At 41.1% G+C, this 23,335-nt stretch overlaps 1 protein-coding gene across 10 annotated transcripts in view; it reads left to right on the forward strand.

The window, feature by feature from the left end:
* The window catches only part of RHBDL2 (rhomboid like 2), a 52,245-nt gene that overhangs the window by 24,270 nt on the left and 4,640 nt on the right, over positions 1-23,335 (forward strand). For 6 of the 10 annotated variants that reach the window (XM_047723815.1, XM_047723808.1, XM_047723812.1 and 3 more), the window contains 5 exons: positions 306-572; positions 3,559-3,707; positions 7,386-7,498; positions 19,305-19,405; positions 21,870-21,930. In XM_047723815.1, the coding sequence (XP_047579771.1) occupies positions 327-572; positions 3,559-3,707; positions 7,386-7,498; positions 19,305-19,405; positions 21,870-21,930 (670 nt within the window). In that variant the 5' untranslated portion in view covers positions 306-326. Of the gene's footprint in view, positions 1-305; positions 573-3,558; positions 3,708-7,385; positions 7,499-19,304; positions 19,406-21,869; positions 21,931-22,864; positions 23,133-23,335 lie in introns of all 10 variants that reach the window. The other 4 variants (XR_007126405.1, XR_007126406.1, XM_047723813.1 and 1 more) reach the window with 2 other exon arrangements.

Here is a 23,335-nt window from a genome sequence, read left to right on the forward strand (position 1 = left end):
AGGTAGAGTTTCTATTCCAAGGCTCTTGTCCATCCTTCAGGTGGTAGCAATAGATGAAACCAGAAGTGATCCCTGGGGGTCTTCTCCCTCATTTGGGGAGACCCCAGTACTTTGCCACAATTGAACCAGATGATGAGGGAATGGATATTATGAGTATTTGGGCTCCAGATCTTAAGTTGCCTTCTATCAGTATATAGGAAGGGCCTTGGAAACCGACAATGGTTATACCAGAGAGCTCAGGAAAGAGCATGTCCCAAGGACTATCGGGTTATCTATTTTTCCTTGACTTTCATGGCCCTTTTCAGGTGGAGGGAGGACCCAGGACAATGGCTGCTGATCATGATTTAGAGATGGAGGATATGAATCTGAATATGGATAGAGACATGAAAGGAGAGCTGGAAGAAGAGAAGGAAATGAGAGAGGACGGTGGACGTGAAGATCCCTTCAAGAGTAAAAAGGTCCATAGGGTTGTCTCGAAATGGATGCTTCCTGAAAAGGTCCGAAGAACATACTTGGAGAGAGCTAACTGCCTCCCACCCCCTGTGTTTATCATCTCCGTCAGCCTTGCCGAGGTATGTTGGGCGGTGGGCACTAGAGCAAGTACCACTGGGGAATTGCAAAAAGACTGGGGGAAAGGGGGGATGGGCTTCAATCACATTTAGAGGGGAGACTGGAAGGAAGAGAGCTTAGTGGTGGCAAGTCCAGCACACACGGAACTCAACCTCACCCTCTCTGGAGCCCCCTTGGGTCTTTCCTGTGATTGCAGTCACTTTCAGCCAAGAGTTGAGTTTTATTTTTCACTGTCCAGCAGTGACTATAGTTTTCAGTGGCTTCATTTCATTTTAGTTGCTGGGGCTTTAGACCCCAAATAATCTTGGGGTCACAAATTGGTTTGATTTTATGAACCGACTCAGATTGATTGGTTAAGGTCTTTTTGTGGAGCCAACAGAGACACCTAACCAGAAGAGCTCTAGGGCTGCCTCCAGGTTTCAGTAGGGGAAAAAAATGGGATCCCCTACTGTGAGCAGCAAGTGTGTTTTCAGACTCTGATCTCGTCAGCCCTTTTATTTTCCAGAAAAAGAGTACAAGACCCAGAGAGGTGGAATGACTTGCCCAAGGTCACATTTAGTGACTGGGCCGGGACTGGGCTTCTTCTGAGCCTCATGGAACCTACCATGATGTCTCATAAAAGAATGGGTGGGGGATGGATATGTGTGGGTGTGACTTCAGGGACATTAGGAAGTCCTTAATGTAATCCTCTTAATTCCCACCAATGTCTCAATTTCCTTATCAAGTACTGTATTAGGGTTCTATAGAAAAACATAAATAGGGTGTGTACATTCACAAATACACACATATTATCTATCTATCATCTGTCTATCATCTATCTGTCATCTCTATCTCTCTCTCCATCCATCCATCCATCCATCTACCTATCTACACATGTATGTTGAGAGGGAGATTGATTCATTTGAAGGAATTGGCTTGTGCCATTATGGATTTTTTTTTTTTTGTGAGTGTGAGTGTGAACTTGCCAAGTTCAAAATCTAGGGTAGGCAAGTTCAAATCTAGGGTAGGCCAGCAGACTGGAGACCTAGGAGTAAGAGTTGCCATTGGAGTTCAGAGGCAGTCATACTGGCAGAATTCCCTTTCCCTCAGATGAGGTCAGTCTGGTCTATTAAGGCTTTCAACTGATGTGACCCCATGTTATGGGGGGTAATCTGCTTTACTCAAAGGCTATTTTTTTTTAAAGATTTTATTTATTTATTTGACAGAGAGAGCTCACAAGTAGACAGAGAGGCAGGCAGAGAGAGAGAGAGAGGGAAGCAGGCTCCCTGCTGAGCAGAGAGCCCGATGCGGGACTCGATCCTAGGACCCTGAGATTATGACCTGAGCCGAAGGCAGCGGCTTAACCCACTGAGCCACCCAGGTGCCCTACTCAAAGGCTATTGATTTAAATGTTGATCTCATCTAAAAAATACCTTCACAGGAACATCCAGAATGGTGTTTGATCAAATCTCTCTGGGTGTCATGGTCTCGCCAAATTGACACATAACATTAACCAGCATAGGGACCTAGCCTCTTATGGCTCAGATAAAGAAAAGCCCAATGTATCAACATTTCTGGCACACTCTGTCATGTTATCCTGCCAGCCTATGGGTTGGCGGGCCTACCCATGGTCTAGTCAGGTGTGGGAGTGCTTGGTGAGTGTGGGAATTGGGGAATAATAGGATAAGGTGATACCGAACATGATACCGAACATGACTGCCATAGTCTGTGCTGTGGAGAGGGCAGTTCTCTATAGAAGGGTTGTGGGGCGGGTGCTGGGATGCCTGTTCTCTCACAGAAAGATCCGTTTTTCAAATAAAAGTTTTTGGGATAAACCTTTTATTTTTGATTAATTTTAGCTTTATAGAAAAGTTGCAAAGATAGTGCAGAGAGTTCCTGTGTAGGTCTCACTTCCTTTCTCCCGTTGTTAATACCTTACATTTCCATAGCTCATTTGTCAAAATGAAGAGACTGACATGGGTGTACTACTATTAACTAAACTGCAGGCTTCCTTTGGAGTTTTTAATATGCATTTTTACCAGCTTTTCCATTAATGTCCTCTTTCTGTCCCTTCTATACCCTCCAACCCAGAGTATCACCTTGCAGTATGTTCCTGTGGCTCTCCAGTGCCCTCTCATCTGTGATAGTTGTCTCAGTCTGTCTTTGTTTTTCATGACTTTGATAGTCTTGAGAAGTATGGGCCAGATTTCTGTAGACAATTGCCCAATCTGGGTTTGTCTGAGGTTTTCCTTATGATTAGATTGGAGTTAACAGGTTTTGGGGAGGAACATACAGAAGTGAAGCGCCTTTGTCCTCACGTCACATTGGAGAGTACGGGACATCCCCATGACATCCCTGGCAACCTGAGCCTCCCTCACTCAATTAAGGTCGTGTTTGCTGGGCTTCTGTGCTGTAGAGTCATTATCGTTCCCTTTCCCTATTCTGTTCCTTGGAGGCCAGCAGTGACTTAATTTCATAGTAACTTGGAAGTGAAAGACAAAATGGTGGGTGTGGGAAGATAAGGGTGGAGGATACGTAAGGGGGTAGAGGGATTTGGAAAGAGCCTTTATATTTGCCCTAGGGCTGCTTCTCATCACTGGAGAAGTGGGATATCACCAGTTACATGGTCAGATATACGGCGAGGACATTTAATTCCTGTCGTCCTTTTTTTTTTTTTTTAAAGATTTTATTTATTTATTTGGCAGAGAGAGATCACAAGGAGGCAGAGAGGCAGGCAGAGAGAGAGGGGGATGCAGGCTCCCCGCTGAGCAGAGAGCCCGATGTGGGGCTCATTCCCAGGACCCTGGGATCATGACCTGAGGAGAAGGCAGAGGCTTTAACCCACTGAGCCACCCAGGTGCCCCAATTCCTGTCATCTCCTGAGCACATGCAACAGAGGGGCCCACTTGAGAGCTGAGTGTTTGAGAGCAAAGTAGTAGTGCCCGAGGGCTCTTCCGGGGCCACTCTCTGCTGAAGGTGTTAACATTCGTGTCTGCCCCTTCCCGGCAGCTGGCGGTGTTTATTTACTATGCCGTGTGGAAGCCTCAGAAACAGTGGATCACCCTGGACACAGGCATCTTGGAGAGTCCCTTTACCTACAATCCCAAGAAGCGGGAGCAAGCCTGGAGGTTTGTCTCCTATATGCTGGTCCACGCTGGGTAAGACACCACCGTAAGTCACTGAGGTCGGAGGTGACTGCGAGTCCTCGTAGCTCCCAGCATCTATTGGGTCAGTGCTTCATTACTGATAAGGCACTTATATGTCCATAATCTTGTTTGATCCTCAGCAGCCCCGGGAGGCAGGGATTACTCCTGCCGATTTGTGTCTGAGGCTTCGGCATGTGGTTACTTGCTCTGTATCACGTGGCTAAGTTGCAGAGCTAGAACCTCAACCTATCCGTGCTAACTCCAAGTCCAGTGGACTTTGTATTGCATTTTAACTGCCTGATCCTGGCATTTATATAGGGAAATTAGTGAGAAGAGACCCCATCGTTACTAAAGCACATGTATGTTCCCCTAGTTGTTTGATGTTGTGAAAATGTTCCCTTTAGGGTATGGATCATCAGTCCCTCCGTCCCTGCCCTGCCACACACTTAAGGAGAATTAATTTGCGAGCACTTTGTGGAGTGTATAATACTGTGGTCCATCTGGACTGATATGAGCAATGGGTAATGCAGTGCTTTTTAGTTACTGCTTCCTTTTTTTTTTTTTTAAAGATTTTATTTATTTATCAGAAAGAGAGAGGAAGAGAGCACCAGCAGGGGGAGTGGCAGGCAGAGGGAGAAGGGAGAAGTAGGCTCCCCGAGGAGGAAGAATCCCGATGCAGGACTCAATTCCAGGATCCTGACATCATGACCTGAGCCAACCACCCCAACTGACTGAGCCACCCAGGAGTCCCTAGTTATAGTATCTTATATGCTAATAGTCTTTTGTGACCTTGCTTGGAACCCAAGATTCACTATGCCCACTGCAGACCATGAGCAGCTTGCTGTGGCCACCCCTCTCCAGTAGACGCTTTACCTGGGGGTTCAGATGAGGCCAGCTTCATCTGTGTGACCTACCCAGCCTTGGACCTTGAAGGATGACTCTGGCCAGTGTCTAAATAGGCATCCATGGCAGGACAGAGGGCTCAGAGACTTGAAATATAAAAACAAAATTGCTCACTGCCCAGTTTCTATGGATACTTTGTTTATGTTTTCATTTAACATATTCTGAGCAAATGTGGTTCCTGCACTCAAGGACTTTAAAATTATAAAGGCAAACGGTCAGGTCAGTTAAATAGTAATGGGAGGCCATATAGTATTATAGTATACAGTAGTTATGTAACTTCTTTGTGCCTCAGTTTCCACATCTGTAAAATGGGGTAAGAGCACCTATTTTATAAGGTTGCTGTGATTGAGGCTGTGGTTATAATGTAATTTTTGCAATGCCTGACACATAGTAATGCCCTCAAAAAGGATTCTCAAGGCTGTGTAGGACAGGTCACATAGGGGGGTATAGGAGTTCAGAATGCTTCTAGCTATAGGTAACCAAAAAATCGAATGGGGGTCTAAACAAATGGAGGTTAATTCTTTGTCATATAAGAAGCCCCGAGGTATTAGCTTAGTTCCTCAGTTTAATGAGGCCAAGACTCTTGGTTCTGTGCTGGATTATCTGCTTCCCCTTGACCTTTCTCTCGTGGTTGCAAGTTGGCAGCATAGCTGGGCATTAAAAGCAGGAAGGGGAAAGGTAGACCAGGTGTGGGGACATTCATCCCTTTCGTCAAGAAAGCAGCTCTCTTCCTAGTCTCCCACCGGTGCTGCTCTGTCCTGCATTTCTTTTTTTTTTTTTTTCTGTCCTGCATTTCAATGGCCAGACCCATGGACAAGACTGCCCCTCACTAGGAGAGGCTGGCAAAGTCAAGATGAACTCTTTCAGCCTCACTAAAGGAGGCAGACAGGTGGTAAGGAGATGGATGTGGGATTAGTCACTGTAACAGAAACAGAAAGACAGAAAGATCCGAATGGGGATGGTTTCCCAGATGACATGGATTCAAGCTAGACCTGGAAGTGTAGATAAAATTTGATGAAAAAGTTAGCATTTCTATTCCGGGTCTACGATGGGGGATCTCATCCTTATGCCTTTTCTCCTCTCGCTGTATAGTCTTCTTATTTTCTTTTAAAGATTTTATTTATTTATTCGACAGAGAGAGAAGGATCACAAGCAGGCAGAGAGGCAGGCAGAGAGAGAGGGGGAAGCAGGTCCCTGCTGAGCAGAGTGCCTGATGTGGTGCTTGATCCCAGGACCCTGAGATTATGACCCGAGCCAAAGGCAGAGGCTCAACCCACTGAGCCACCCAGGTGCCCCTAAGCTGAAATCTCTTAAAAAAAAAAAAAAAAAAAAAAAAAGTCTTGTGCTATGTAGTAATGAAACTAAGGATGACTAGAATGTGGGAATGTACCAAAGTACATTCAGAGATTCTCCAGAGATGCCTGTAGGATTTGACAAGCAAAATAATATGAAATTTATTTAAAAATATTTTTACCTCTTTCAGAACTGGGATAAAAACCACCTGCACTCAAATATGTTATATGCCAAACTGTAGTACACGGGAGATACTAACTTCAGCTAGTGTAAACTTTCTTCTTCATTCTGGGGAACTGTTTTTTCAACTTTATTATTTTTATTTTTAAAGATTTTATTTATTTATTTGACAGACAGAGATCACAAGTAGGCTGAGAGGCAGGCAGAGAGAGAGAGAGAGGAGGAAGCAGGCTCCCTGCTGAGCAGAGAGCCCGATGTGGGGCTCGATCCCAGGACCCTGGGATCATGACCTGAGCCAAAGGCAGAGGCCTTAACCCACTGAGCCACCCAGGCGCCCCTCAACTTTATTATTTTTTAAGATTTTAATTATTTATTTGGCAGAATGAGAGAGCGAGAGAGAGCACACAATAGGGGGAGCAGCAGGCAGAAGGAGAGGGAGAAGCAGGCTTCTTGCTCAGCAGCTTACCCCTCAACTTTTTAAAATAGAACTGGGGATGGGGTTGCCCTTGCCATCTCTGTTTTATTAAAAAATATCCTGGGGTGCCTGGGTGGCTCAGTCAGTTACGCATCCGCCTTTGGCTCAGATCATGATTCCAGGGTCCAGGGATTGAGCCCCACATTGGACTCCCTACTCAGCTGGGAGTCTGCTTCTCTCTCTCCCTCTGGCTCCTCCTCCCTGCTCATGCACAGTCCCTGTCTCTCACTCTTTCTGTAAGATAAATCAATAAAATCTTAAAAAAAAAAAAAAAAAGAATATCCTAAGATTGCAAGACCAGTTGTTTAAAAACCTATTGCAATTTGGGGTGCCCAGCTGGCTCAGTCAGCACATGCAACTCTTGATCTCGGGGTTGAGAGTTCCAGCCCCACGTTGGGTATGGAGCCTCCTTCAAAGAAAACAACAACAACAAAACTATTGAAACTTAAAACTTGATACGTGTGAATTAGGATTTTCTCATTACCATGCAGCCAAAACAAGATCAGATGCAGGGGGCTGACATAACATGGCAATTGTCATCTGAGCCTAACTTCAAGATTATGTTCCTTAAGCCATCCTCATTGCTGCTCGTTTGATGTTGTCAGTCACTGTTTTAAGACAGAACTTACAAAATAAATGATACTTCCAAAATGTCCTTTTATCGGTTTTACATATTGAGGCACAAATTGTTGAGATTTTTATTAAAGAAAAAAAAGTCACCTAAAAAAATTAGAAAATGGAATTTGAACTAGAAACAGTACACCAATGCCTGTTCATGTCCCAAAGAAACAACAGTGTGGGTTAGTCGTAATATGGGACTACTGTGTTTGTCTCTGCAGAGTTCAGCACATCGTGGGGAATCTCATTATGCAGCTTGCTTTGGGTATTCCCTTGGAAATGGTCCACAAAGGCCTCCGAGTAGGGCTGGTGTACCTGGCAGGAGTGATTGCAGGTTAGTATCCTGAGGGTAACAACACAGAATCAATGCCTCTGCACTCTTAGGGGACAATGCACAAAGCAAAAGTAATCATTTAAGTCAAGATTTCCTGCATTCCTAATACATGCTGGGGAACCTGATAAGCACTGGAAATCAGTTAATCAGCGGCAGCTGGCTGGCTCTGTCAGAAAAGCATGGGACTCTTGATCTTGGGGTCATAAGTTCAAGCCCCACGTTGGGTGCAGAGATTACTTAAATAAATAAAGCTAAAAAAAAACAAAAAGAAAGAGAGAGAGAAAGGAAAGAAAGGAAGGAAGGAAAAGAAAGAAAGAAAAAAGGAAAGAGAAAGGAAAAAAGAAAGAAAGAAAAGTTAGAGGGGTGCCTGGCTGGCTCAGTCAGAAGACCATGCTACTCTTGATGTTAGGATGGTGAGTTTGAGCCTGACATTGGGTGTAGAGATTACTTAAGTAAATAAATAAATAAGTAAACTGAAAAACAAAACAAAACAAAACAAAAACCACAAAAAAACAAAAAAAACCCCAGCAGTTAAAATATTTGAGAGAAGCACACAGAGATAGGTCATTGTGCCTGTCCTTGGGTATCTCAGAATCAGACTGGGTTTTGCACACTTGGAAGTTGTGTGTACGTTGGTGCCCAGGAGCATATATATTGGGTAGAGACTTAACAGGCAGATCATGAAGGCCCAGCATGTCAGACTAGCGATCTTGGGAAGTCACATGAGCCAATGTGCATTTAAGAAAGACGGCTTGAAGGGAACGTAGAGAAGAGCTACAGGGGCCCAGGGCTCAGTAGGGACTGGCAAAATACGCAGAGATCTCTGAAAGGGGGTGTGTCCTAAGAGAATCCACTTTGGTCGGAGGATGAAATAAGAGAATTCCCATCTATCCATTTATTTATTGAAAACATTTTTTTAAATTAAACTTTTTTTACATTGCAGTTGTACAAAATCAGTGCCTAGGGGTCCCATGTATTCTTTCACCAGTTACCCCCAATGGTAACAGCTTGCAAAATTCTAGTACAGTCTCCAAACCAGGACATCCACCTTGATACTGTCAAGGTGCAAAACAAAGATTCCTCACGTTGTATTTTCACAGCCATCGCCTCTTTTTCCCCACCCCCCACTCCCTCCTTCGCCCCTGACAACCACTAATCTGTTCTCTATTTCCGTAATTTTCTCAATTCAAGCATGTTCTGTAAATGGAATGGTACAGTATACAGCCTTTGGGGTTGGCTGTCTTCACACAGCATCATTCTCTGGGAGACCCATGTAGGCTGCTGTATGTATCAATACTTCATTCATTTTTATCTCTGAGTAGTATTCCGTGGTGCGGATGGACCACCATTTTTTTAACCCTTCACTCCCTGGAGCCTATCTGGGTTTTTTCCAGTTTGGGGCTATTACAAAAAAAGCTGTTAATAAAAAAATAAAAAAAGCTGTTTGTGTACAAGTTTTTGTGAACAGAAGTACCAACTTTTGTGAACAGAAGTTTTCGTTTCTCTAGGATAAATGCCCAAGCACTCAGTTCTGAGGTTGTATGGTAGCGCCTGTTGAGTTGTTTTAAGAACCAGCCAAAATGTTTTCCGGAATGGCTGCTCCATTTTACATTCCCCCCAATAGTGTAAAGGTGATTCTCTTGTCCACATCCTCACCAGCGTTCGTGTTGTTGCCATTTCTTACTTCAGCTGTGCTCAGAAGCATGTGATACTAAGGTCATATCTCATCATGGCCTTAGTACCTTAATTTGCCATCAGATGGCTAATGATGCTGAACACCTGTTGATGTGCCTAACCTCTTTAGTGATATGCCTGCTCATGTCTTTTGCCCATTTCCTAATTGGATTCCTTTCCTTTTTTTTTTTTTTTTTTATCTAATTAGGTTTTTCTAGACCATTGAGTTCTGAGAGTTCTTGATGTATTCTAGATCCTAGTCCTTTATTGAATAAGTAGTTGACTGGTATATTTTTCTCAATGTGTAGTTGCCTTTGCACTGTTTTAATAGAGTCATGGAGCAGAAGTTTTTAATTTTGATGAAGTCTGATTTACCATTTTTTTCCTTTATGAATCCTCCTCATGGTGATGTCTAAGAACTCTTCACTGAGCTCTAGGTCCTGAAAATTTTCTCTTACACTACCCTTTATAGTCACAGTTTTATGCTTTACATTGGAATAGGACATCTGTTTTGAGTTGGCTCATTTCTGTGGAAGCTGTGAGGTTTAGATTGAGGTTCTTCTGGGGATTTTTGGAAATGACTTCATATCTTCGCAACAATCTATTAAAAATTCTATTTCCTTCATTGAATTCTTTTTGCACCTTTGTCAAAAATCAGTTAGCTGTATTTGTAGGGCATTGTTTCTGGGTTCTCCTGTTTGTTCCATTGACCTATGTGGTACCTTCCACCGATACCATGTCGTCCGTACTATTGTACACACACTGTAAGTCTTGAAATCAGTGAGAGTCCTCTCCTCTTTTGCTCATTTTAAAGACTATGCATTTTTCTTGTACAAAAAGATGAGTGTCTAATTTGCTGACTTTTTGGGCCCTGTGTTAACAAAAGGTTTTCAGTAGGATGCTACTGAACAGAGGTTGTTGAAAAAACAAATGCAAAGTATGGTCCATTGATGACATAATAGCATTTTTCATACAAGGAGAAAGAACATAATTGCTTTTCCAAAAATACTTATGCTCTGAAAGGGCATTTTAAAAACTAATAATTGGAAATCGTTCTCTCATTGGGTGACTTTGCTCCTGGGAATGATGCAACAAGTCTTAGAAATTCACACTTAAAACACAGGAAACAATTTCCTCATCAGTTTCAAGAGTTCTCAGTTAAGAGTTTTAGGGGGTTTTAAACCTATTTTATAACACCTTCTGATTAGTTTGCATGAACAGAGGACTGATGCTGGGAAAGGTGGCGATTAACAGGTAGATTACAACACTTTTTTTTTTTTCATAATTGGAGTAAGCAAAGTCAATGATGTAATTCTCCCATTTGAAACTACATGTCATTTTTAAATTTTATATTTTCGCTATGACAGTGAGTAAGAGGAAATTTCTATAGAAAATAACTGAATCTAGGAGTATATATTGTACTTCAGGGTTATGATATTTAATGAGGATTTTCAAACAAATAATGAAGCTTATTTTTATAAATCTGCTCACTGAAAGATTTTTTTTTAAATTAAAGACTTTGTTTTTTTAGAGCAGTTTTAGGTTCACAGAGAAATGGAGAGGAAGGCACAGAGATTCCCCATAACCCCTGCCCCCACACATGCATAGTCCCCTCACCTCACCCCTTTATTGACATCCCCCTACAGATGGGTATTTGTTACAACTGATGAATCCTCCACTGGCACATCATAATCACCCAAAGCTCATAAAGAAGTTCATCCTTGGCATTGTACATTCTGTGGTTTGGGACAAATGTGTTATGACCTGTATCCATCATTAGAGTATCATATGAAGTATTTTTTTTTCCAAGATTTTATTTATTTATTTGAGAGCGAGACAGTGAGAGAGAGCATGAGGGAGGAGAAGGTCAGAGGGAGAAGCAGACTCCCCATGGAGCTGGGAGCCCGATGTGGGACTCGATCCCAGGACCCCGGGATCATGACCTGAGCCAAAGGCAGTCGTCCAACCAACTGAGCCACCCAGGCGTCCCTCATATGAAGTATTTTCACTGTCCCCCAAATTCTCTGTGTTCTGCCTATTCATCCCTACCCCCATTCTGACCCCAACCCCCTGGCAACCACTGATCCTTTCGCTGCCTCCACAGTTTTAGCTTTTCCAGAATGTCATATAGTTGGGATCACATAGCACGTAGCCTTTTCATATTGGCTTCTTTCACTTAGAAACATGCATTTAAATTTCTCTTTTGTCTTTTCATGGTTTGGTAAACACTTTTTGTACCAGGGGTGCCTGAGTGGCTCAGTTAAGCCGCTGTCTCTTGATTTCTGCTCAGGTCATAATACCAGGGTTGTGAAATCAAGCCCTGTGTTAGGCTCAGTGGGGACTCTGCTTGAGGATTCTCCCTCTCCCTCTGCCCTTCTCCCTGCTTGTGCTCTCTCTCTAAAATAAATCTTTAAAAAAAACATGTTTTTGTACCAATAATAAAGTAAAAATGATTTAAAAATATTGTGTAATCAATGTTTCATCCTTTAAAAATTCTATTTCTAGGGGCGCCCGGGTGGCTTAGTAGCTTAAGCTAATCTGCCTTTGGCTCAGGTCTTGAACTCTGGGTCCTGGGATCGAGCCTTGCCTCCGGCAACCTGCTCAGCAGAGCTTCTCCCTCTCCCTCTCCCTGCTTCTCCCTCTCCCTCTGCTGCTCTCCCTGCTTGTTCTGCCTCTTTTTTCTGACAAATAAATAAAATATTTTAAAAAATCTATTTTATATTAAAAATATATATTAGTATATGAAAAAAAACCAGTACAATGTACCTGCCATCAAAACACTCACATTAGTAGTACTTTTATATGCAACCTACAAATAAGTTAATATACTTATATTGAAGTGGCTGGTTGTATCAGTTTCCTAGGGCTCTTCTAACAAAGAACCACAGACTGGGTGGTTTGAACATCAGAACTGTACTATCTCACAGTTTGAACAACAGAACTGTACTATCTTACAGTTAGGCTGGAAGTCTGAAATCAATGTGTCAATAGGACCATGCTCTGTCCTCTAATCCTGTGTGAAAGAATCCTTCCTTCCTCCCTTCTCCCTAGCTTCTGGTGGTGACCATCAGTCCTTGGCATTCCTTGACTTGCAGCTGTAGCCCTTCGTGCTCTGCCTCCATTGTCACGTGGAGTTCACCATTCACATGTGCCTGTCTCCGCTAATAAGGACACAGTCATATCACTCTATCCAACATGACCTCATCTTGATTAATCATATCTGCAACAATCCTATTCCCACACAATAGCACATTGTGAGGTGCTGGGCGTTAGAACGTCAACACATCTTTTTGGGGGGGATATAGGCCAACCTTTTGCAGGGCTTGAAATTTTTTCACTGATGAAAATGTTACTAGCCTCCTAGAGCAGTGGGGCCAGAGAGCAGGAAACCTTCATGAGACAGACTTGGCAATGCTCAGTGACACAGTTTCCCAGGGGCTTCCCTCCTGCTTTTGTGGAATCTGTTTTCCCACCTTCTACTTCCGGTCCTGCACACGCCTGTTTTTCCTGTCCCTGAAAGCCTTTGCGCTGGTGAGGCCCTCAGGGCTCTAGCATCTGCACAGGTTTCCCCTGCAGTTTGATTTCGACCTGTGGAATCAGCCCTGCCCCAGTTTCAGAGGAGAGGGAGGAGAGAACGTGATTAACCTGTTCACATCTCTGGCTATTTTTGCAATAGTTTCTTGGCCAGGTGTGTGTCTTTTTGCTATTCTGGTCTTCACACTGCTGCCTAGGTCACCTTCCTCAAGCACAGATTAGATCATATTATATCCTTCCTAAAACACTGACAATGCCCAGAAGAAAGTCAAAACATCCAAGATTGCTCATTGCCTCCACTATGTGGCCCCATTGCCTTTCTTTTCTTTCCTTGGAACCATAATCTTTACTACTGTTCAAAAAAGAAATTATATATACATAAGGAGTTTAAGGGGAACTTGATGTAAAATGTTTTTTTTTAAATAACTTGAGATATGATGGGCATACCGAAATCTGTATATATCTAATGTATGTGACTTGATGAGTTTGGAGATAAGTATACATCTGTGAAATCTTCACTACAATCTATGTCATAAACATGTCCATCACTTCTAAAAGTTTCCTCTTGCCCACTGTCTTTCTTGCTTTTTTTTCTAGATTCCTTAATATGTCAAATAACTTTAGTTTCCCCATCTTTGCTCCTGGTAAAGTGTGATCCATAGATTAGTTTTATGTGTATCACTTGGGAGCTCATTAAAAATTGCAGAATATTGGACCCCAACCAGACCCACTAATCAGAATCCGCATTTGAACAAATCTAAAAGTGATTTGTATGCATGTTAAAGATCAAAGTGCTGGTGTGCAGTCCCACCCAGTGTCCCCAGTGGGACTGATCATCACAATCACCTGGAGAGTTTGTCATAGCTAAAACCATCTAGATCCCACCTAGATCTACTGACTCAGAATCTCAGAGGATATGGCCCTGGCATTTGTTTTTGTTTTGTTTTCTGTTTGGTGAGGTATAACTGACACATAATAAGCTGTACATATTTAAAGTGTATAATATGACAATTTTGATACATGTATACAATCATGAAACAAACTATCACCACAATCAAAATAATAAATGTATCCATCACTCCCCAGAAAGTTTCTCTGTGACCCTTGAGTATTGCTCTCTACTGCCCCTCCCTGTCCTTTCCCTGGCAACTACTGATCATTATAGATTAATTTGTATTTCTGGAATTTTATATAAGTGGGATCATAGAGTACGTACTCTTATTTTTGTCTGGCTTCTGCCAGTCAGCATAATTATTTTGAGATTTATCCATGTTACTGTGTGTGTCAATAGTTGACTCCTTTTTATTGCCAAGTTGTATTTCATTGTGGGAATAGACAAATTGTCCATTCTCCTTGTTGATGGACATTAGGGGTTGTTTCCAGTTTGGGGCTATTGCAAATGAAGCGTCTATCAACATTTGTGTGTAAGTATTTGTGTAATCAGATGTTTTCAGCTTTCTTGGGTAAATACCTAGGAATGGAATGACCAGATCCTTTCAGAGGGTATGTTTAACTTTTAAGAAACTGCCAACATTTTAAAGTAAGTTTACTGAGAGCTAAGTCATATATCATACAATTCACTTATTTAATTCAGTTTTTTAAAAAGATTTTTATTTTATTTATTTGACAGAGAGAGACATCACAAGTAGGCAGAGAGGCAGGCAGATAGGGGGGCGGGCGGGGGGAAGCAGGCTCTCTGCTGAGCAGAGAGCCCGATATGGGGCTTTATCCCAGGACCCTGAGATCTTGAATTGGGCCAAAGTCAGGGCTTAACCCACTGAGCCACTCAGGCGCTCCTAATTCAGTGTTGTTTTTTTTTGTTTGTTTGTTTTGTTTTGTTTTGTTTTAACTTAAGTCACAGGATTATATACCCATCATTGCAATTGAATTTGACATTTTTGTCTCCCAAAGAAACCCTGTATCCCTCCCCACTCCTCACCTCATTCTCCCTTCCCCAGACTTAGCAACCACTAATCTACTTTCTGTCTCTTTAGATTTGCCCATTCTGGACATTTTATACAAGTGGAATCATACAATATACAGTCTTTCGTGATTGGCATTTTTCATTTAAATGTAATGTTTTCATTGTTCATCGATGTTATGTCAGTGCATCATTCCTTTTTATAGTTAGACAATATTCCATTATGTGGCTATACACGTTTCCTCTACATATTCATCAACTGATGCATGTTTAGGTTGCTTTCACTTTTTGGCTATTATGAATAATGTTGCTATGAATATTTGTGTATAAGTTTTTGTGTTCATCTCTTGGATATATATCTGTAAGTGGGATTGTTAGGTTATACGGTACAAAATACACTTCACCCTTGAACAATGTGGGGATTAGGGGCACTGATATCCTTCACACAGTTGAAAATCCACATATAATGTGTGATTCTCCCAAAACTTAACTATTAATAGCCTACTGTTGACCCAAAGCCTTACTGATAACACAGTGGATGATCACATATTTTGTATACATTATTATGTACTGTGTTTTTACAGTAAAGTAAGCTAGAGCAAAAAATTATTAAGAAAACCAAAGGGGGCATCTGGCTGGCTCAGTCAGAAGAGCATGTGACTCTTGATCTCAGGGTCATGAGTTTGAGCCCCATGTTGGGTATGGAGATTACTAAAAAAAATAAATAAAACTTTAAAGAAAATCACAGGGAAGATAAAATACGTTTACAGTATTGTACTGTATTCAGTGGGAAAAAATCTGCATAAAGGTGGCCCTGAGCAATTAAAACCCATTTGTTCAAGGATCAACTGTGGTACCATTTTACACCTTCACCATGAGTTCCAGCTCCTCCACATTCTCAACAACACTTGCTATCATCAGTCTTTAATTTTAGCCAGTCTGTTGGGTGTATGATGGTATCTCACTGGGTTTGTTTGTTTGTTTATTTATATTTAAAAATTTTTATTTGGGGGGCACCTTGGTGCCTCAGTTGGTTAAGCAGCTGACTCTTGATCTCAGCTCAGGTCTTGATCTCAGGATTGTGAGTTCAAGTCCCATGTTGGGACCCATGCTGGGTGTGGAGCCTACTTAAAAAATTAAAAAAATTAAAAATAAGTATTTTAGGGGCACCTGGGTAGCTCAGTCATTAAGCATCTGCCTTTGACTTGGGTCACAATCAATCCCAAGGTCCTAAGATGGAGCCCGGTAATGGGCTCCCTGCTCGGCGGGAAGCCCGCTTTCCCCTCTCCCACTCCCCCTGCTTATGTTCCCTCTCTCACGGTCTCTCTATCAAATAAATAAATAAAATCTTTAAAAAAAAGTATTTTATATTTGAGTAATTTCTACATTCAACACAGGGCTTGAAGTCACAACCCAGAGATTAAAGTTTTGATGAAGTATAATTTATCACTTTGTAAATTTTAGGAACTGTGCTTTCAGTGTCAGCTCTTGCATATTTGTGTGTGTGGGTCGGATTTATCTCCATATTTCATATTTTTGATATTCTGTAAATGGTACTATGTAAAAATTTTCTATTTCTGATTCTTCACTGCTATGACATGGACATCAAGTTGATTTTTTTGTACATTGATCTTCTATCCTCCAACATAATTTACTTATTATTTCAAGTAGTTAAATGTTTATCTTCTATAGGAATTTAAGTAATAAGCAAAATCTTATGGGTTTGCCCATGTTCTCACCACTTCCAGTGCCCTCCACTCCTTTGTGTAATTCCATATTCTCATCTGATATTTTTTCCTTCTCCCTGAGAATTTTCTTTAGCATTTTTTATTTTTTTAATTTAATTTTTATTTATTTTTTTTAAGATTTTATTTATTTATTTGACGAGAGATCACAAGTAGACGGAGAGGCAGGCAGAGAGAGAGAGAGAGAGAGAGGGAAGCAGGTTCCCTGCCGAGCAGAGAGCCCAATGCGGGACTTGATCCCAGGACCCCGAGATCATGACCTGAGCCGAAGGCAGCGGCTTAACCCACTGAGCCACCCAGGCACCCTCTTTAACATTTTTTAAATTAAAGAGTTATTTATTTATTTTAGAGAGAGAGTGTAAGCAAGCGAGGGGAGGAGGCAGAGGGAGAGAGAGAATCTTGAAGCAGCCTCCCCGCTAAGCATGGAGCCTGATGTGGGGCTCAATCCCAGTACATGGGATCATGACTGAGCTGAAGACAGATGCTTAACTGACTGAAGCACACAGGTGCCCTGCTGTCTTTATTTTTAAAAATTTGTCAGAGAAAGAGAAAGAGAAAGACATAGCACAAGCAGGGGGAGCAGCTGAGGGAGAGGGAGAAGCAGGCTCTCCACTGACAAGCAGCCCAATGCAGGACTTGATTCTAGGACCCTGGGATCATGACCTGAGCCAAAGGCAGAGGCTTAACTGACTGAGGCACCCAGGTGTCCCCAAGGTATTTATTTTTAAAAATATTCTTCTCTATGTGTTTCATTATGTGTGGATACTTTTACTGTCATGTCTTCCTGTTCACTAATCTATTTTTCTGCACTAATGTGCCATTAAGCTCAACCAGTGTATTTTTTCATCTTAGACATTGTAGTTTTCATCTAGAAATTTGAGTGTTTTATATCTTGTGTGTCTCTACTTAATTTTTGAACAGATAGCATATAGTTGTAATAATTATTTATTGCTATTATCTGCTAAAACTTACAGTTGTGTCAGTTCGGGGTTTTAATTGATTTTTAAATTTTTATTTATTTATTTTTATTATTGGTCCTATTTTCCTGTTTCTTTGCATGTCTGACCATTTTTGTTTGGATGCTAGACATTTAAACTTTGGATGGTGGATATTACTGTATTCCTATAAATATTCCTTAAATTTGTTCTGAAACACAGTTACTTGGAAGTAGTTTGAAACTTTCTGGTAAGATTTGCTAGGTGAAACTGTGTTTTTGAGTCATGTTTAGTGCTAATTAATACCCACTGCTTGGGTAGGACCCTTCTGTGTACTTCATGCAATGCCCCATGAATTATGAAGTTTTCTGGTTTGGAAAGTTACTTGGCCTCTCTGGTGCTGGGTGAGCAAAGCTACTTGCTCTCCCCTCTACTCATTTCTGATGGTTTTTTCTTTAGCTTAGGTAATTTCCTCACATGCTCCTCTCTGGAGTTCTGTCTGTTGCTCCTTTCTCTCTGGTGCACTGTCTTGCAACCTCCAGCTGCCTAGGACTATCTGGACTTGAAACTCTATCTCATCAACTTAAAGTTAACTGAGAGCTATCTGGGTTCCCCCTTCATGCATTGTAAGCTGTAATTTCTTTCAAGGCAGTAACCTGCGCAATCAGATAGCTCACTTCATTTCTTTCTTGCCCATCAGGTTTCACTGTCCTTTGTTATCTTATGTCCAGTATCTTGGCATCACTGTTTCATATATTTTGTCCAGTGGTTTTAGCTGTTTCAAGCAGGAGAGAAAATCTTATCCTTGTTACTCCATCATGGCCAGAAGTGGACATGTATATCTGTGTTTTAAAAATAAATTACTCATATGATTAAGATGCAGCCACTTGAACCCTAGTCAGAAGGTTGACATTTGAGGACCATCCCCTCAACCTGTTGGACTACTCACTGATTTTTAGTCACCCGTATACCTTTGTCTCTATGTCTTTACTTTTCCAGTTACGTAAGTCCTGAATACTTTCTCCTCCTTTGTTTCCCTTCCAAATCTTAAAGATATTTTAGAATTTAATCAAAATGCTGTATCCTCCTCCTCAGTGGATCAAGGCCTCTACCTCTCTGCTGGGGGAAAAAAAAAATCATTCCTTCCTAAGTGCTTCCATAGCAAATTCATTACATTTAAGAAATCATAGTAGTTGTTTTATTCTGCTTCTTATACTTGTTTACTCATTTGTTTATAAAATTCCTAAGGCCACTTTGTCTTTCTGACACAAAGCAGATATTACATTGTATCCTAAGGAATGAAGGAGAGCCTTAAAAGCAAAAAACTAAGTATTAGAACAAAGCAGTACAGAGAGACCATCTTTGAGTTTGCAGAAGGTGGTTTTAAAGGCTTGTTTTGGTTCAGACAATCTAAGATTGGGTTGGCAAATAGATTTCCTCTTGTTTGAATCTGATTGAATACTATGTTGAGAAGGGTTGTGAGGTCACATCTTCACTCCATGAGAAAGCCAGCCATTAGATCATAAGATGTTGGAATGTCTCAGGTATTTTGATAGTTTTGGCTAAACATGTGCAATATGAAACAATAGTTAGTAAGTACATAATACATGTCAGGCAGCATTCTAAGCATGATGGACATATCAACTCATTCACTTCCCCTGACAATGCACTGAGGTAAGTTCTATTAATATTCTCTTTACGTAGGGAAACTAGGGCACAGAGAGGTTAAGAAACTTGCTCAAGTCACACATCTGGTAATTTTGGCTCTAGAGTTTATGCTCTTTGTCTCTGTTATACTGTCCTCATATTGAACATTTAATATTTCAGAAAAATTGACGTGACATAGCTATACTTTTATAGTACGGAAGGGACAAACAAAATAAACTTGCTGCTTATTAATATGATAATGGTCCAATCTTCCCAACTTCTGCCTTAGGTTAGAAAGATTTATCTTTTCATGATTCTTATGTGCGATCCTTTGTGTTTTATTTCTTTAGGGTCCCTTGCCAGTTCCATTTTTGACCCACTCAAATATCTTGTGGGTGCTTCAGGAGGAGTCTATGCTCTGATGGGAGGCTATTTTATGAATGTTCTGGTGGTAAGAACTTTGGGAATGGAATCTATGGATTTTTTTTTTTTCTTTTAAAGAATAACTGGTATTTGGATCAGGGAATCTTTATTATATTTACTGAGCATTCATCTTCCTTTTAGGAACCAGGATTTTCCTTTCATATTTTATCTTTATTTTACTTTTTTCCTGATCTCAAAAGTGATGAATACTAAAAAAATTTTTTTAAGCAGAAAAATAGTCAAAATCTCAAATCCAGTATCTGTTAACAGTTTGATATACATCCTTTCAGATCTTTTCCTAGATGTATTCAAAATCCTGCCAAAATTAAGACTACAAAAATGGACCCAATCTTAAAGATACTGTTCTTAGTCTTAACATAGAGTTATCTTGACTCCATCTACCCCTATCAGTACACAGAAATCCACTTCAGTCTCTTCAAGTGCCCCACAGCACACTGTAGAGCTGTATCCTGATTTAATCCTTCAATGAAAAAAAATTGGGGTGACTCTACCTATTCACACTTGTAGATAATGCTGTAAGGATGTTGTTCTCTTACATTTATCTTTTTGCGTGTGTGTGTGTGTGTTGGTAGGATAAATTCCTAGAAGTGGGTTTACTGGGTAAAGGCTTTAAATTTTCATAGATAAATGCAAAATACCATTTTATATGTCAATGTCTAGTATGTAAGAATGTCAACCACCTTTTAAAAGAGACTATAGTGTTAAATCCTGGCTAGTTCTGAAACCCTTTGACCCATGAAGGTATACTTATAAATAGTCTAGGGGGGGGGTGTGCCTGGGTGGCTTAGTTGTTAAGAGTCTGCCTTTGGCTCAGGTCATGATCCCAAGCTCCTGGGATCAACCTTCTGCATAGGGCTCCCTGTTCAGTGGGAAGCCTGCTTCTCCCTCCCCCACGCCCCCTACTTGTGTTCTCTCTCTTGCTATGTCTGTCAAATAAATAAATCAAATCTTAAAAAAAAAAAAATACCCTAGGAGGAAAATAGGAAGCAATTATAAAACTATTCCAAAAATAGAAGTTATTTAGAAAAATGTTTTTCAGGCTTTGGACTGCAGCCCATTAGTGGGTTATGAACACAGTTTAAGGAATTGTGACCAAAAATTAAACAAAAAGAGGGGCACCTGGCAGGCTAAGTAGGCAGAGCATGTGACTTTTAATCTTGGAGTCTTGAGTTCAAGCCCCATATTGGGCATGGAGCTGACTTAAACTAATAAAAAAATTTTTTTTAAATTAAAAAGAAAAAAATTAAAAAAAATTTCAGTATGTATTGCGTGTAATACTGTTTGATTTATGTGTGTACTGGATTTTTATGTAAATTGTTTCTTGTTATAGGTTGTGACCCCAACAGTTTAAAAATAATTGATTTAAAATAAACATGGGTATTTCAGTGTCTTTACTCTTTGAGAAGAGAATTAATAAATTGAAAGGGAAGGGAGAAGTAACTCAATAAATTAAAGTGGAGATGTCTTTCTGACTCAGTTTTTTTTTTTTTAAGATTTAATTTATTTATTTGAGAGAGAGAGAGAGAGAGAGAGAGAGAGAGCATGAGCCAGGGGCAGGGGGAGGAGGAGAGGGAGAGGGAGAAGCAGACACCTCACTGAGTAGGGAGCCCAATGGAGGGCTTGATCACAGGATCCCAAGATCATGATCTGAGCTGAAGGCAGACACTTAACCGACTGAGCCACCCAGGTGCCCCTGACTCAGTAATTCTTTAGTAACACAGGAGGGTACTGTAAACTGGACTGAGATTTTCTTTTTAAAAGATTTATTTATTTATTTTGGAGAGAGAGAGAACGGGGAGGGGCAGGAGGAGAGAGAATCTCAAGCAGACTCCCCTGCTGAGCACAGAGCCCCACATGGAACTTGATCTCATGACCCTGAGACCATGCATGGCCTGAGCTGAAAGCAAGAGTTGGACACTCAACTGACTGAGCCATCCAGGTGCCCCTGGACTGAGATTTTTCAAAGCTAACATGAAACTTTATTTTTTTTAACCAATATTTTAAATTTTTTTGAAATTCTCTAAAAGAATTGAGGTAATATTCAAATTTTAACTAACTTCTATTTGGAAGGAAGAGGATAAAGTATTGAATGAATATTAACCAAAAAACCCTTAGAAATAGTTCATCAGACTTCGTTTGACAGCATCTATCTATCTACCGATCATATCTCTACCCATGACATGTTAAGTATTGATTTCCACATTACCTATATTTAGATTTTTTTCCTGCTAATACAGTCCTGTCTAGTTAACTAGGAATTAAAAGGAATTAACTATTCCTTTTGCTCTCAAGTGCACCAGCATTATACTTCCCAAATACATTTGAAAGCTGGGCTGCAAGAGCATTGCTTTATTTTGTAAATACTTGACACTCAAACTTCAAATGAAAAAGCCCGTGAAGAGAGAGTACCGTCGTTGAGGTTTCATTTGCCAGTAGATAGCTTATATTATTTTTATTTATCTCTTTGCAAGAATTTTCGAGAAATGATTCCTGCCTTTGGAATTGTCAGACTACTGATCATCATCCTTATAAGTAAGTTTTTTTTTTGTTTTTTGTTTTTAAAGATTTTATTTATTTATTTGACGGACAGAGATCACAGGTAGGCTGGGCGGGGGCGGGGGGGGGGGAGCAAGCTCCCTGCTGAGCAGAGAGCCCGATGCGGGGCTTGATCCCAGGACCCTGAGATCATGACCTGAGCCGAAGGCAGAGGCTTTAACCCACTGAGCCACTGAGCCACCCAGGTGCCCCATCATAAGTAAGTTTGTTTTGTGAACACTTCGCACCTGTAATTTTATCAGTTTGATTTCCAGAGGGCCTCACTTTTCCTAAACACTGGCAGGGAGTGACAAAGAATTTTGGCTCCATAGCCCTAAGCAGAAAGGTAAACGGAGGAGTTTTCACACCCCTGTGGGTGGTTTTTAGAGATGCCTTAGTAATGAGTTTCTGATTTTTGTTTCTTTCTGGAGTGGGGGAAGTCAAGAGGGTAGAGCTTTAGGTAGTCTGTCTACTTTAACCACAACAGCTTCATTTATGTTTTATATACTGGATTTTTCTCATACATTGGACTCTGTATATGATATTGTCTGAAACAGGAAAGCTTGAAAAACACTGACATGATCTGTTCTCTTCCTCACTTTATACATTTTCAGATTAAGGAAAAAAAATCTGATCTAGGATCTAAGCATGGAGTGGTGGCTGAGGGTTAAAGACAGGAGCAGAGGGTGAGGGAACAGAGAGGTCAAGGAACTAGGAGGATGGCCAATGTGGTTTTTGAAATCTCCAAGAATTATAGCAGAGAATTACATGCTGAAGGAATTTAGGAAGAGTGCTCAGTCTGGAGAGGAGGCGGAACTTTAGCCGAGTCTGAACGTCATGGTAGATTTTGGGTGGTGGCAGGCCACACTGGGTAGAAGAAAAAGAGCCAAGGCAGGGCTAGTAACTCATGTTTTTTGATCTGCTTCTGCAGAAGCTGGAGCCACATAGAGGGTGTGGGGAGAAGGCAGACCCTGGGGTGAGACGGTAGGGTCCCACTTGAAGGCCATGATGGAGGCGATACTTGATAATACCTAAGATTTTGGCTGTCTGCATGGTAAGAAGAAATGGTTCTGCTAATCGGTATCAAGAGTTCAGTTACCCACATTGCTAGGAATAGGGCCAACTACCTCTGAGGAAAGAGACTAAATCCAGTTTATGGACAGTTCAGCTGTAAAAACACTGTTTCATCTTGAGAGAAGGTAAGTGACTTGTTTATAGGTTACATATACTCGATGTAATATTTTTGTCCATAAGAAATTGAAAATGTGAGGCAAAAGTTGTGAGCTCAGAAAGGACAGCAAATGTCTGTTGTGAGAGTCACTGTGGAGCAGAGCTGCCACCTAGGCTGTTAAGCGTCACAACTGGGACCAAGGGACAAATCCTGAGACCAAAACATGTTGCC

Source organism: Lutra lutra, chromosome 4 (genome assembly GCF_902655055.1).
Source record: "Lutra lutra chromosome 4, mLutLut1.2, whole genome shotgun sequence".
NCBI lineage: Eukaryota > Metazoa > Chordata > Mammalia > Carnivora > Mustelidae > Lutra > Lutra lutra.